This window comes from Triturus cristatus, chromosome 4_1, assembly GCF_964204655.1.
Source record: "Triturus cristatus chromosome 4_1, aTriCri1.1, whole genome shotgun sequence".
In the NCBI taxonomy this organism is placed as follows: Eukaryota; Metazoa; Chordata; class Amphibia; order Caudata; family Salamandridae; genus Triturus; species Triturus cristatus.
In genome coordinates, this window is record NC_140585.1 from 1,139,136,687 (window position 1) to 1,139,149,597 (window position 12,911).

The following is a 12,911-nucleotide window of genomic DNA, read 5'->3' on the forward strand; positions in this document are numbered from 1 at the left end:
CAAAGTGTGCTACAATTATCCGTGTATATAATGGTGGTACATTTGGTAGGTTAAACGTTATAGTTTTGATATTTACAATTGCAGTTTTTACAATTTGTATGCAATGATTGAACTGCGCTTCGTTCCTGGTGCCCCATTTAGTATGCCTGTCTTATAGCACTTAGTGGCTTGTCTACTGTAGATAGACTTTAAACTTTATCCCCATTTGGGCTGTTAATTCCTTTAGACAGGGAACTCAAGTCAAAGACTGAAGTTTTGATCAGATTTCATTAGTTAAATCTCATAATGTGCTCACATGTACTCCTGATAATCTACTAAACATGATGTAACTTCCTATGAGGTCAATACGCCACTTGCTGTGATGTCACTTGCATTTTACCTAACCTGGTTAGTCCACCCACTTCATTTTTAGGACTTCCACCCTTTCTGTAAATGTCTCTTACCTTGATCTGATGTTGCACACACAAGAAAGGCTTGAAGAAGGATGAAATATTTCATGATTTTATCTGTAAAAAATAATTAGACTTGATTAGTAACAAAATGAAGAGGGTGGAAGGAAAAACATCATGTTAATGAGTTTTACATCTGTCCACTGGTTCATCACACCACGCAGTTTATTATTTGTTTAAGTCACCCAATTGACACATCTATCAGGCAAAGGCAATGAAGTAATAAGGGTTGTATGTTCAAATGATAGTCTGAAGCCACAAATTGGGTAAAATGTCTTTGGTGTCCCCTTTGAGCCTGAAATGACCTTATTATCATTGTTTTACACTTGCGTTTTCCAAAACCCTACAAAAAACACGGATCATTGAAAATACAAACATTTTGGAATGTGCTGCACTCACTGTGTGAGAGTAACTAAACTTCTAATTAATTTTTCCATGTTGACCAACCACCAAGTAATGGCCCCAATATACCTCCTGACATCTGAAGGCCAGGCGCTCAGGCCCTTGGATTCAAGAAGAGGCAGATGACACATGGAAGCTCCACCGCCCATCCAACTTTTCACTGAATGTCTTGGAGGCTTAAGATCTGGTTTAGGTATTTTCCAATGTTCTGGGCAGAAGGGAACAAACCTACTAGCTATTTCTGTCAGTTGTTTACATGGAACCAGCAGTGCAAATGCACTCTGCAAGCAGGTCAATCCACGACAGCCAGCGAGCCCCATTTGAGAAGTGGTATTATTTAGAAGATACAAGTATTATTTAGAAGATACAAGTATTATTTAGAAGATACAAGTATTACATAGGTCATGGATTAGAGCGTTGCCATCATCCTGTAGTCAAGTCAGTTCTAATTAGGCCCAAGGTAAATGCGCCATGCCAGTTATAAGACAAGAGGTATCTAAAGCGCCTACCTCTTCTATTATGAAGATTTACTCCCTGTGCAGGACTGCAAAACACAGAAGATATCCACTAAGCCACTCATCTCAGAAATTTGAACACCATTTGAAGATACTCCTGCTGAGGGGAACAAGCCATTGGTCACATAATGAGGAACCTACAGACATGCTCAATATTTCGTTTTTGGCACAAGATCCAATGGCCGATGTGAGAGGTTTACCACGGTGGACAGAAGATACATTTGTGTTACTAGTTTATGGGCTCTTAGTGGGTGGGTAATGGCAGCACCAAAAGTAAAGGATTGCTTCTGCCCAGGGCCAGCTTTAGCGCTGGTGCAACAATTATTTTTGGCGCCGCCACCCCCATGACCTCCTCAGATTCTCTCACTACCACTGGGCAAAAGTGCCCCTGATGTCTCCAGTCATAAGTCAATGCTAAACCCACCAGTCGCACTGCCCTAAAGCCGGCCCTGCTTCTGCCCAGTATCTGGTGAGCCACGGCTGGGTATGTCACAGCAAGAATCTTTCACCCTCGTTACCATGTGTCATCAGGGATACAACTGTAGACCACAGCAAAGAGTCTATACTGCTGAATATCCCACCTGTTCACATGAGCACATCACTGACCTGACATGCATCTGTGTTCTGCAGGCACTCAGGCAGGAATGCTCCAAACGTTTTGTAGCGCTGGAGCAGTCAAAACACATCTCTACAGGTTTGGGGACATTTACTCAAAGGATAAAGCTGTTAGCAATAGGACAGAGTCAGTCCTCGGGCACAAACATGTACGACTATTAAAGGAAAACACAGCAGATATGTCCAGTCTCTGATGTGGACAGCGCGGAGGCTAGCAGTCTGAGCCTTAGAAGTTAGTGTTCCAGGGCTATGGCACTTTGAGGCAGAGCAAGTGTCCCGTGGGCTCTCCAGCCCCACACTCAGTCTTACCCACTCCCTCTGGTATTGTAATGCCGAAGACCCGGGGAGTGTTCGGTACTCTGTTGGATTGGCGGGTGGTCATCCAGGGCACTCCTTCCGATGATGCAAAAGGTTCCTCCGATCCTGCTGGCAGGTCTGGCACACTTACTCACCTTTGTGTCTCAGTGGGGACACTGGGCACATGGGCCATAAGCCGCTGCTTCATCATGGTTACATGCTGCACCCGGTGAAGCCATCCATCTTGGCCCTCAGGGCAAAGGCCCTTGCTCTTCATGGTGGCCCGCTCTGGCGTATGGAGTCACAGACTTAAGTCTGTATATGTGCAATTGCAGCTTTATTCATGGGGTCCGCTCTGGCATTTGGGTGGCTGACTTCAGTCTACACAGACAATAGCCCGATCAGTGCATCAGCTGCTATATCACACCTCACTAATGGGATCAACTCACCAGGATCCCCCACTGGACCTTGCTCCACCAGGCTCTTCTTCTCATAGGGTCATCTGGTCTCTGCAGGCAGGCACTGATGCTCCTTGTTCCAGGGCTGGTGGGCTTGATTTCCCGGGGAGTTGTCCCTTCACCTAGCTGGGAGACTGACATACCTGAATTCCTAGTTCTGGTCACACAAGGCAGCTTCTCCACGTTGTGGTACAGCCACTGGCTGCTCGATGGTTTATAAAATGGGGAGCTGAAAGCCCCCAAATTGTCATTCATTTTCAGACAGACGACATTTAGTGTTGGATGCTGTGGAGTTCAAGTGGCGGGTGCCTTCTTTGAAGTGCCCACTCCTCTGTCCTGTCCTTTGCCTAGGAAGCAGCCTGTCACAGCACAAGCTACTCCAACCCAGATAGCCCCGGAACCCAAGCCATAGGAGTTCCTGGTTGATGACGCCCAAATGCAAGCCTCGCAGACATGCCTACCAAAGGTTATAAAGGCCCCAGCCTCACTCTGCATGATTCCCTTAGTAGCCCCATCTCCTGCCTCAGTTTTACCCAGACCCACTGTACTTTGGAAACAACGAGTCCTCTGAACTGCACAGGAGAGACTCCCTCTAGTGTGTCCCAGCCACGTCTCAGAAATCCACAAATCTGTCTGAGAGGTCTCCTTCTCCACATGCCCTCCTCAAGACCCTGGGCTTCCAATATGGAACCCATAGGCCACCACGTATTGTATCACTCACAAGCACACATACATCACAGCATGCACACACTTGCACTGCATAGCGCTACATGCCAGCACCATCTAGTCCAAGGGTGAGTTCAGTACACAGCAGCAGATTACTACACAAGTGAGCCGGTATGCCCACACTACTGATCATCATTATTGATGCTACCACTGTGCCCGCACTACTTACGTTTTTGATAAGACCAGTAGCTCTTTACCACTTATAGGGTAGCACTTTGGGCACTCCTCCCAGTCTAAGCAAGACCACAATCCAAGAGACAGGCCTAGGTCCTGGCTCACATGAATGATCTGAGTTCGCCCATGATGAAAAATGACCACTAGGGATCCATACATCATTGCAGCTGGAGCACTCAGGGCAGGGTGCAGGCCTGTCAAGATGAAAGGGACTTCTGTCCCAACAGTCTTGAAAAATTGGTTTAGAAGGGTGGAGGTGAGAACAATTTCCCAAATGTTCCTTCTCAGTCTGCGTTGAAACTGAACAGCGCCAAGCTTCGATGTAATGAGAACTGAAGTGCCAACAATGCCCACTTCTTACTAAGAATTGTTATGCAATTGTATAAATAAACTTTGAGAATTACTGATAATCTGGACAGGTGAAATGGGTTCTGCATGGCAGAGCCCTTTCTTTGTTTAGATAACACTGGTACATGCACTGCTCAGCTACGCTGTTTGTTCGGTGTGATACCGCCTATTGGTTTTGGCAAAACACCAAAGCTGTGGTAATAAATTGAGGTCAAGCAGAAGGCACAGAACATTTGTCATTTATTTCCAAGGGGCGGTTAGTCAACCATAACATGTTGTATGTAGTTTACGTAAGTGGATACAAGCCCATTACATCGAGAAATGGGCACCCAACAAGCAAATTCTATATGGAGTCCACCCGAGTGGCAGAGGAGCAGCCATTGTAGAAAACCACATCACTCCCGAGGAATCTACTTCTAGAGCAGCGGACACAGCCCATAGGAGAGGATACGTTCAGATGTGCTACATTGGCTGAGATGTCCACCCTGGGGAAGTGGCATCACAAGTGGTCAGACTTTATGAAGAAAACAGAAGAGGCTTTACATTTAGGTAACATATTAAAGAGAGAAAACAGAAGGGTGCCACAGAAGGATTAAAGGCAGTGACAGAGGACATTTTCTGTCCCTCTGCTCTTTGAGCTTGAAAACCCAAGCAGAGAAAATGCTACACGACAATGCTGCTAACCTTGGTGTTTACATGGTTGAGTAGTTTCTCATTGCAAAATAACTTTTTTTTTTTTTTTTTTTATTAGCATTTCAAGTTTAGACAACCAAATACAACCATAACATACAGGTCACAGTACAACAGCATCCATCTTCCAAGCCTTAGCATCCCAGTCCGAATCAGAGGTTCCCCCACGTACCCCGCCATCTGTCGCATGTGACAGCAGCGGTCCGCTCTCTTAATGCGATTGCAAGTATTGGGTCAGGTATACCCAGTAGTCTTTTGGCTTTGATCTGGCAGGAAGTTCTTCCTCATATGTCTTCAGGGTATCTCTACAATGCGTTAAATCCACAAGCCAGTCTTTTGGTTTCGGGATCTTTCTGCCACTCCAGCAGAGCGAGACCCTCCTCTTGGCCATTAGCAACGCTATAACACAGAATCTACGCTTCAATGCTCTAAAGTCAGGAAGTAGACCCAACAAGCAGGTTTTTGCCTCACATCGCACCTCACCGCCCACCATAGTTCCCAGAAGTTTCGTCACTTGCATCCAGTATTCCCCTATCGCCCCGCATGCCCACGCCAAGTGAATAAAGTCCGCCCCCTCTGCCCCGCAGCGCCCGCATCTAGAATCCTCCCGCAGCCCGTATCTGTGTAGTCTGGCAGGCGTGTAGTACGTCTGGTGTAGGTACTTGAAGTGTAGGATGCGGAGATTGCCATTAGGCGTCAACATGCCAGTCAGTGTACAGGCAGTAGCCCATTCCTCCTCTGTGAGTGGAGTGTCCAGGCAGCTATTCCACTTCTCCATGGAGGCACTCGTGCCCGCCGCTATGTCTATTTGAATTTTCGTGTACAGTGTGGACACCAGGTGTCTGGCCGCGGGGGTGGTGATCAGCCATTGCAAGGCTGTCAGCTCCGGTGGTTCCACCGGGTATGTTGGGTACAGCTGTTTCACAGCTTTTTGGAGCCTGTGATAGTTAAATCGGAACAGCGCAGACATATTACTAATGAACGTCAGTTGATCTAGTGTTTTGAAAGTCCCGCCTTCGTACAGATCTCCCAGGGTGTCAATGCCCACTTGACGCAAAAGCTCAAACCCCTTCTCCTCTTGCGTGACTGAGATTTCCGGATGCCACTGGAGTCGGAGCGCCGGGGCATACAGCGGTAGTTTGTTAGCCTTCCGCCCCATAGTGTGCCATGCTTTATTTGTAGCGTCTATTGTGTTAATGTCGTTCTTGTGCTGGGGAGGCCTGCGGTGAGTTATAACTGCTTCCAGTGGGATCGGCAGAGCGTCCCCTTCTTCAATTGCAGTGTGGGTGAGGAATGGAATTTTGTGGTACCAGAAGTGCGCATATTGCGCTTGCGCACAGAGGTAGTAAAGGAAAAAATCGGGTACTCCGAACCCCCCCCCGGCTGTATGGCAACGTGAGCGTGCGCAACTCGATCCGTGCGACTTTTCCCGCCCAGATGAGCCGGAGGACCATCGATGTGATGCGCCTAAATACCTCTGCAGGAGGATGAATGGGGATGTTATTGAACAGGTAAAGTAGTTTAGGCAGCACCACCATCTTGGTGATGGCGATGCGATCCGCCAGAGACAGTGGCAGCTGGATCCACCTCCCCACCTTTTCCTCCAGTGCATCGATCGTCCTCCCATAGTTAGTTCGGATCACAATGTCTGGGTCCCTGTGATACCACACACCCAAATATTTTATCGGATCAGTCCTCCACTCCAACGGATAGTCCATTGAGTGGGGCCGCGTGCTGTCCGTCAGAGGAATAATCATGGACTTGGCCCAGTTTATACTGATACCGGAGTGGTGCGCGAATTTGATGTATTCCCGCAGTAACGAGTTCAGGTTGTCCATGGGATCCCTCACATATAGCAGCATATCGTCGGCGTAGAGTGATATGTGCAGCGGCCTCTGCGGAAACTGCAGAGCCGAGTGATGGTGGCCCTGCCGGATCTTGCACGCCAGGGGCTCCAGCGCCAGCGCGAACAGGAGGGGGGACAGGGGGCATCCCTGCCTCGTCCCCCTCTGAATAGCAATGGGGTCTGAAATATATTTGTTTACCCGGACCCGTGCCAGTGGAGCGTCGTACAGTAATTGTATCCACTGGAGGAACCTAAGCGGGAACCCCATCCTTCGCAGCACCGCATTCAAATAGGGCCACTCCAGTGAATCAAAGGCCTTGGCCGCGTCCAGGAAGACCGCCGCCGCCTTCGTCTCGGGTGTGAGATAGTGCGAGAGCGCGAACAACGTTCGAGTATTGTGCGCAGTGGAGCGCGACGGTATGAACCCAGATTGGTCGGGCAGAATCAGGTTGGGCATCAAGGGGTTAAGTCTGGCAGCAAGTAGTTTTGCCAGGATCTTGTTGTCCACATTTATTAGGGATAGTGGTCTATATGAATCACAGAGCTCTGGATCCTTTTGTGGTTTGAGCAGCGCCAGTAGTATTGCTTCACGCAGAGTCGGCGGTAGGTGCTGTTGCTCGTGAGCGTTGCCGTACATCGCCACCAGGCGAGGGGCCAACTGGTCCACAAAGGCCTTGTAGAATTCACACGTGAACCCATCCGGGCCCGGGGCCTTACCATTCGGCAGTGAGCGAATCACCTCCGAGACCTCTTCTACCGTTATAGGCAGCGACAGGTATTCCCTGTGTGTGTCCGACAACCACGCGATCGCCACGTCGTCCAGGTATTCTACAATTTCGGCCGTGGCGGCCGTTGGCCGGGAGGCGTACATCGCTCCATAGTTAGCTACGAATTCCCCCAGTATTTCTCGTTCCCCGCACTTCCTCTCTCCCTGCTGATTTCGGATCGTCTGTATATTTTGCGGGGCGCGTCCTTCACATATGTTAGCCGCCAGGTGCCTTCCCGGCCTGCCACCCTCCCCGTATGCCCTTGCTACCTGCCTCTTCGCTGTATATTTTAGTTCATCGTCCGCCAGACTCTGGAATTCAGAAAGTGTTTGTCGAATGTCCCCTAGTGTGTGAGCGTGCTGTGTGTCGATGTAGTCCCGTTCCAGCTGCCGTAGCCGTTCCTCCTTTGCCTGTATTTGTTGCCGTATATCCTTAAGGATACCAGCATTTGTGCTAATGCAGACGCCGCGTATGGTGGCCTTAAAGGCCTCCCAGAGTATGCCCGGGTCGTCAGTAGTAGGCGAAATAGTCCTGTATCGCCTGCCCAATGGCATCAGCATATATGGGATCCAGTAATGCCTTCGCGTTAAATCTCCAGCTAAAGGGAGGTGGTGCATAGTTCGGGAGTTCCAGTGCAAGGAGCACCGGGCTGTGATCCGATAGCGTGCGGGGCAAATGTCGGACCTCACGCGTCCACAGGGCGATATCCCCAGTCACCAGCCAGTAGTCTATGCGGAACCAGCTACCGTGCGCCGCGGCCACGTGCGTGGCTTCGCTGTCTTGTGGGTGCCTACTTCTCCAAATATCAGTAAGTCCCCTGTCCACCATTACGTCCCGTAGGACGCGCAGTGCGCGTTTATGTGGTTCCGTTGTCGCTCCGGACCTATCTATGTCGTCACAGAGTGCTAGGTTGAAGTCCCCTCCCCAGATCACGTGGGGGACTTGGAGATCACGCAGTTTACCCCACATTGATTGATAGAACTGCGGGTCGTCTACATTAGGACCATATATATTGACAATAGCCAGTCTTTGTCCTCGCAGGAGACCCGTTAAAATTACAAAGCGCCCCATATCGTCAGCCTCAACCTTGTCTATCACGTATTTTAGTCCCTTTCTAACCAGTACCAATACCCCCCGCGCATATGATGAGTACGAGGAGTGGTGTATCGATTCAGCCCACCTTCGCCCCACGTTGACTTGACGCGTCGGTGCGCAGTGAGTCTCCTGCAGGAGTGCAATGTCTACGCGCAGCCTGTCTAGGTACGCCAGCGTTTGCCTAATTTTCTTGGGGTTACCAAGCCCCCTCACATTCCATGTAAGCAGTTGAATGCATGCAGCTCCTAAGCGTTTCTCAGCCATGAACCAGGAGTGGTGGTGATATACCCTGTAGCCCGCAGTTAGTGGGTGCGCCCCAGCGACCAGCTAGACACAGAGGGACCTTGATATTCCTGTCTAATAGCACTTGGACTTCAGCGATGCGTCTCATGCACAGTGACCAACTTGTTAACTTCCCGGCCCCGACCCCCTTCCCCCCACCCACTTCAGCATCCCAACCATGCCAAAGACATTCCCCAACAAACATTAACTCAACTGAGTTCGGGGATCACCCGCTTCGGGGGACCACCTAGAGCACACCTCTCCATCCAACTCAATGGATGTGGACGGGGATTTATTTTCGTGCGAGGTCCGATGGCCTCTTGTCTAGACTGGCGTTCCCACGGCCCGCCCCACGTCCCACGACAGTCAACTCATCAATTACCCGCTATGCAGTGGACCCTGCCCACCACCATGCCAGTCAGTATCCAGCCCTTTCGCAACCGACTCAGTGACCCAGGTCCCAGCCACTTCCCCCTGGCTCCAGTTCTCCAGCCACCAAACATGTTTGCATTGTCCCCTCCCCATGGCCTGCAGGCAGTAGCAGTACATAGTGGCAGTATGTGTCCCCAGGCAGGCCCCGGTTAATTAAAACAGTACCTTCTCTGCAGTCCCGGACCAAAAGCCATCGTGGGCCCACCAGGGCGAGCGTATCAGTAGGGCTACCAGGTACCTGCTTGGCCCGAGCCCGGGCCGTCGCGATCGTGGTGCCCGCCCGTGCAGCCCCCAACAGGCCAGGGGGGCCGCCCGCTTCAACACGCACTTACATCCCATGCCGTGGCCGCAACATCAGCTCATGCTGGGTAGTGTCATCGCCGCTCTCTGAGCGTTTCTCGTTGGCCATCCTCTAGTCGGTGTCCGCCGCTTGATCTTGCCTCTGTCTCTCTTTGTGCCTGGCTCCGATTTTTTTAACAAGTTCGTGTGCCGCCTGGGGCGTGTGACACAGTGTCGCCCGGCCCCCATGTGTGACACGAAGCCTGGCTGGATAAAGCATGGCGTAGTCCACACCAAGATCACGTAGTTTCTTTTTAACCGGATTGAATTCCTTACGTGCCAGCTGGACTGCAACCGTAAAGTCCGGGTAGAATTCTAGCGCGTTGCCCTGGTATGCGACCTTTTTCTCCTCTCTCGCTATTCTGAGAATGGTATCACGATCTCTGTAATTCAAGACTCTAGCGACTATTGGTCGCGGGGGCGCTCCAGGTTTCGGTCTCGGGGCCAACGATCTGTGCGCTCTTTCAATCAGGAACATCGGAGAAAGTTGGTCCACCCCAATGACGCTGCGAATCATCTCCTCAACGTATGTTTCCATCCTGCCTGTGTTGGACGACTCCGGAACCCCCGTTATTCGCACATTATTGCGTCGCGATCGCGCCTCCAAGTCCTCCGTCTTGTGCCGTAGCGCCTCCAGCAGCCTCTCGGCCTCCGCGCACTGCTTGGCCGTGTTTAGCGAGGCATCCTCGATCGCCCCGATGCGAGTCTCTGCCTCCGTCAGCCGCTCACCGTGCCCATCCAGCTTGGCCGCCATGTTGTCCACACGCAGCGTGATAGTGTCCAGTTTTCCATGAATGTCGTGCAGGCTTTGCTGGATGGCCTTCAGAGCTCCCTCCATGCCCTGGGGTGTCGCCTCCCCAGCATCCGTAGCAGTGTCTGACGACATCGTGGCGCCCTTGGCCTGCCGCTTGGTTTCAAATTGGAGCTTAGCTTGCGTCTTGTCCGGCTTCCCCATCTCGCGGCCTTACTCCTTCGTGCCCCCGTTGGATCTGCCCGCAGGGCCACCCAGCTGCAGTGTTCCTCGCGCAGTGGTGATGTATTTCGAAGAAGCTAGGCAGCAGCTTCAGGGCCTCGTATCGTTCCTCAGGTGAACGCGCTTGCACCGCCGCTCCTCAACAAGCATCGGCGTCCGGGCGCCAGTGTGGGCCGCAGTTCATATGCCCCAGGCGCGCAGTCCTCCCACCGGTCACACCTCCTGGTTCATGTGGTATACCGCGACGTGCAGGCAAAGGCAGTCTCTCTCACATTCACGCCTCGTCATCTTGGGGCTTTCCAGTTCCCCCGCTTCCTGGTGAGCAAACAGTTCAATAGCGCCCCAGCAACCTCGCTATTTCATCGTCCTGCCATTCAGTTTATTGCTATGTTTCACCGCTGGCTTCTGCAGCACTCACCCCCATCTCAGGCCGGCGGGGCACGCAGCTCGGCGTCTCGAGTCAGCGCCAGCTCACCGTCAGGCTCCAGCCTCGGCCCCCACCTCGCGCCACACCGCCTCTCAGGTCGCATACCGCTCCGGAGCCCCCCTGGCCCTCAGCTCCAGTCCGACCCGTGGGGGCAGCATCCGGTGTCGCCGACTCCGCAGACACAGCCCGCCGTGATCGCCGCTGTAGCCTCCAGGTTCAGCGCGCCTTCGTCTCCCTGGGCGCCGCCATTTTGTCAGCCGTTAGAAGCGCCTGCGGCGGAACGGTCAAAGCCGCATTTCAGGAGATACCGGCCCGCTCACACGATCTCCAGACTCGCCACAGGTGGCGGCCACCTTCCGACGTCCGTGGTGCCGTTTACAGGCAGTGGCGGCGCGTGCATCACGCCCGTCGCATCATTTGTTTCCCCCGTCCGGCGGAGCTGTCTCAGGAGGCAGCCATTCCGCTGTGCGCCCTCTAGCGCCCCCCCTCATTGCAAAATAACTTATGTCTAATTAACAACCAAGAGGTTGGAGTCAGGGGCACTATGGGCAGGAGTGACCATCTCTGGAGCTCCCTCACAGCAGTGACTGCTGTGGAGGTATGGGAGGCTTGCCCTGCAAAGCACAGCACTCGAGGAGCGCCCCGGTGTTGGTCCAATGTAGAAGAATATTGGATGATGGAAGAGTTGCTCCGGTTCCAGCATGGAACACTTTCCAACAGTTGAGACCTAAATTCCCCACTTGTTTTGTATGCTATCCGATTATAAACAGAGCCCCTCCTCGCCCTCCTACAGGCCTCATATCTCAATGGGAAACAGTGTTTTTTGGATTGAGTCTTTCTAGAAAGAGCCTCACTCTTGCTTGGCCCTATGACCCTCTGTACTTGAATAGTCTTACTTTAGAAACAATCACATTCAAGTGAGCCGGAAGGACTAGACATGAACGACTTATTCAGTTTAGAAATGCTCTCCCTCATGGTCTGGCCCAGTCACCCCACAGACTTGAATGGGTTTCACTCACCCACCCACACAGTTCCAATGATGGCCGAATCTTTGCCAAGTATACCTTAGCGGGTCACACTCACCTAGAAAGTCTTACTCGTGGTGGGACTCAATAGCCCTTGGTATCAATGTGCTTTACTCTAGAAAGATTCACACAAAGCCCGACTGATCTGCCATACTCACCACCTGCAGTCTGTTCAGTAACTTAGATTTGAGCAGATCTCGCTCATGGTCGCAGCAACAAAAACAGAGCTAATCGTGTTATTGGCGCTTTTCAATGGTGGCTCGTCAAGTTGCGCCAATAAAGTAAATCTCAAGCTCTGCTGCATCCCTCCAAGACACGTGTCTAGTACAGCTGATGCAGATGAACAGAGTGTCCAAATTCTACTCCTGGCATCTCATCCTCAACTCTTCCCGATTCCCGCCAGGCTTGTCCTTTACAGAATTAATCGGCTTACATACTTGTAGCCCACTCTAGGCCTTGGCATGCCAATTTCAATTCTTACCGAGAAGGGAAGGGCAGGGAATACACCCCTTTAGAGAATCTGTTCCAAAGAAAGAAGGGGGAGCTGCTATCTATGCTTCGCAGGTTATGGAGTATTGTAATCATGTGCCTTTTATTAGCACTTCAAGGCATGTGTCGCTTGGCTCGGATACGTTAATATAAAAAATGTGACGTACTAGCTTCACAATGGCAAAGAGAAACTTTGAAACCTAACGCGCTATGTGAAGGGTGATAATTGGGAACTTTGCAAAACTTCCAGAGTGATAAAGTACCGTGCACACACCTAGTGTTACACCACATGACAACCAACTAGACATTTAGGGGCCAATTAGGGTGTCGGTCGCACCTATGGTGGCCTCTGTTAATCCCGGAGCATGTACTACGGCACCAACATGCTCCCATAGGGAAAAGTGGGAATGCAACCGCACCATGTATGGTAGCATCATAATGAGGCAGTCAGGACGACCCACCGGGAGTCGGTCCGGTTTCTGAGACGGCGTCTGGCGAAGCAAGTCAGCCCAACATCGTAATAGGCCCCTTAAATTTAAGGGGTGCAGTAATTTGTTGTGGC

At 51.4% G+C, this 12,911-nt stretch overlaps 1 protein-coding gene across 2 annotated transcripts in view; it reads right to left on the reverse strand.

The window, feature by feature from the left end:
- Positions 1 to 12,911, reverse strand: part of LOC146856185 (coagulation factor XI-like) — a 117,634-nt gene that overhangs the window by 55,598 nt on the left and 49,125 nt on the right. For both annotated transcript variants that reach the window (XM_085654238.1, XM_085654237.1), the window contains exon 2: positions 444 to 506. In XM_085654238.1, coding sequence (XP_085510364.1) covers positions 444 to 498 — 55 coding nt within the window. In that variant the 5' untranslated portion in view covers positions 499 to 506. The remainder of the gene's footprint in view (positions 1 to 443; positions 507 to 12,911) is intronic.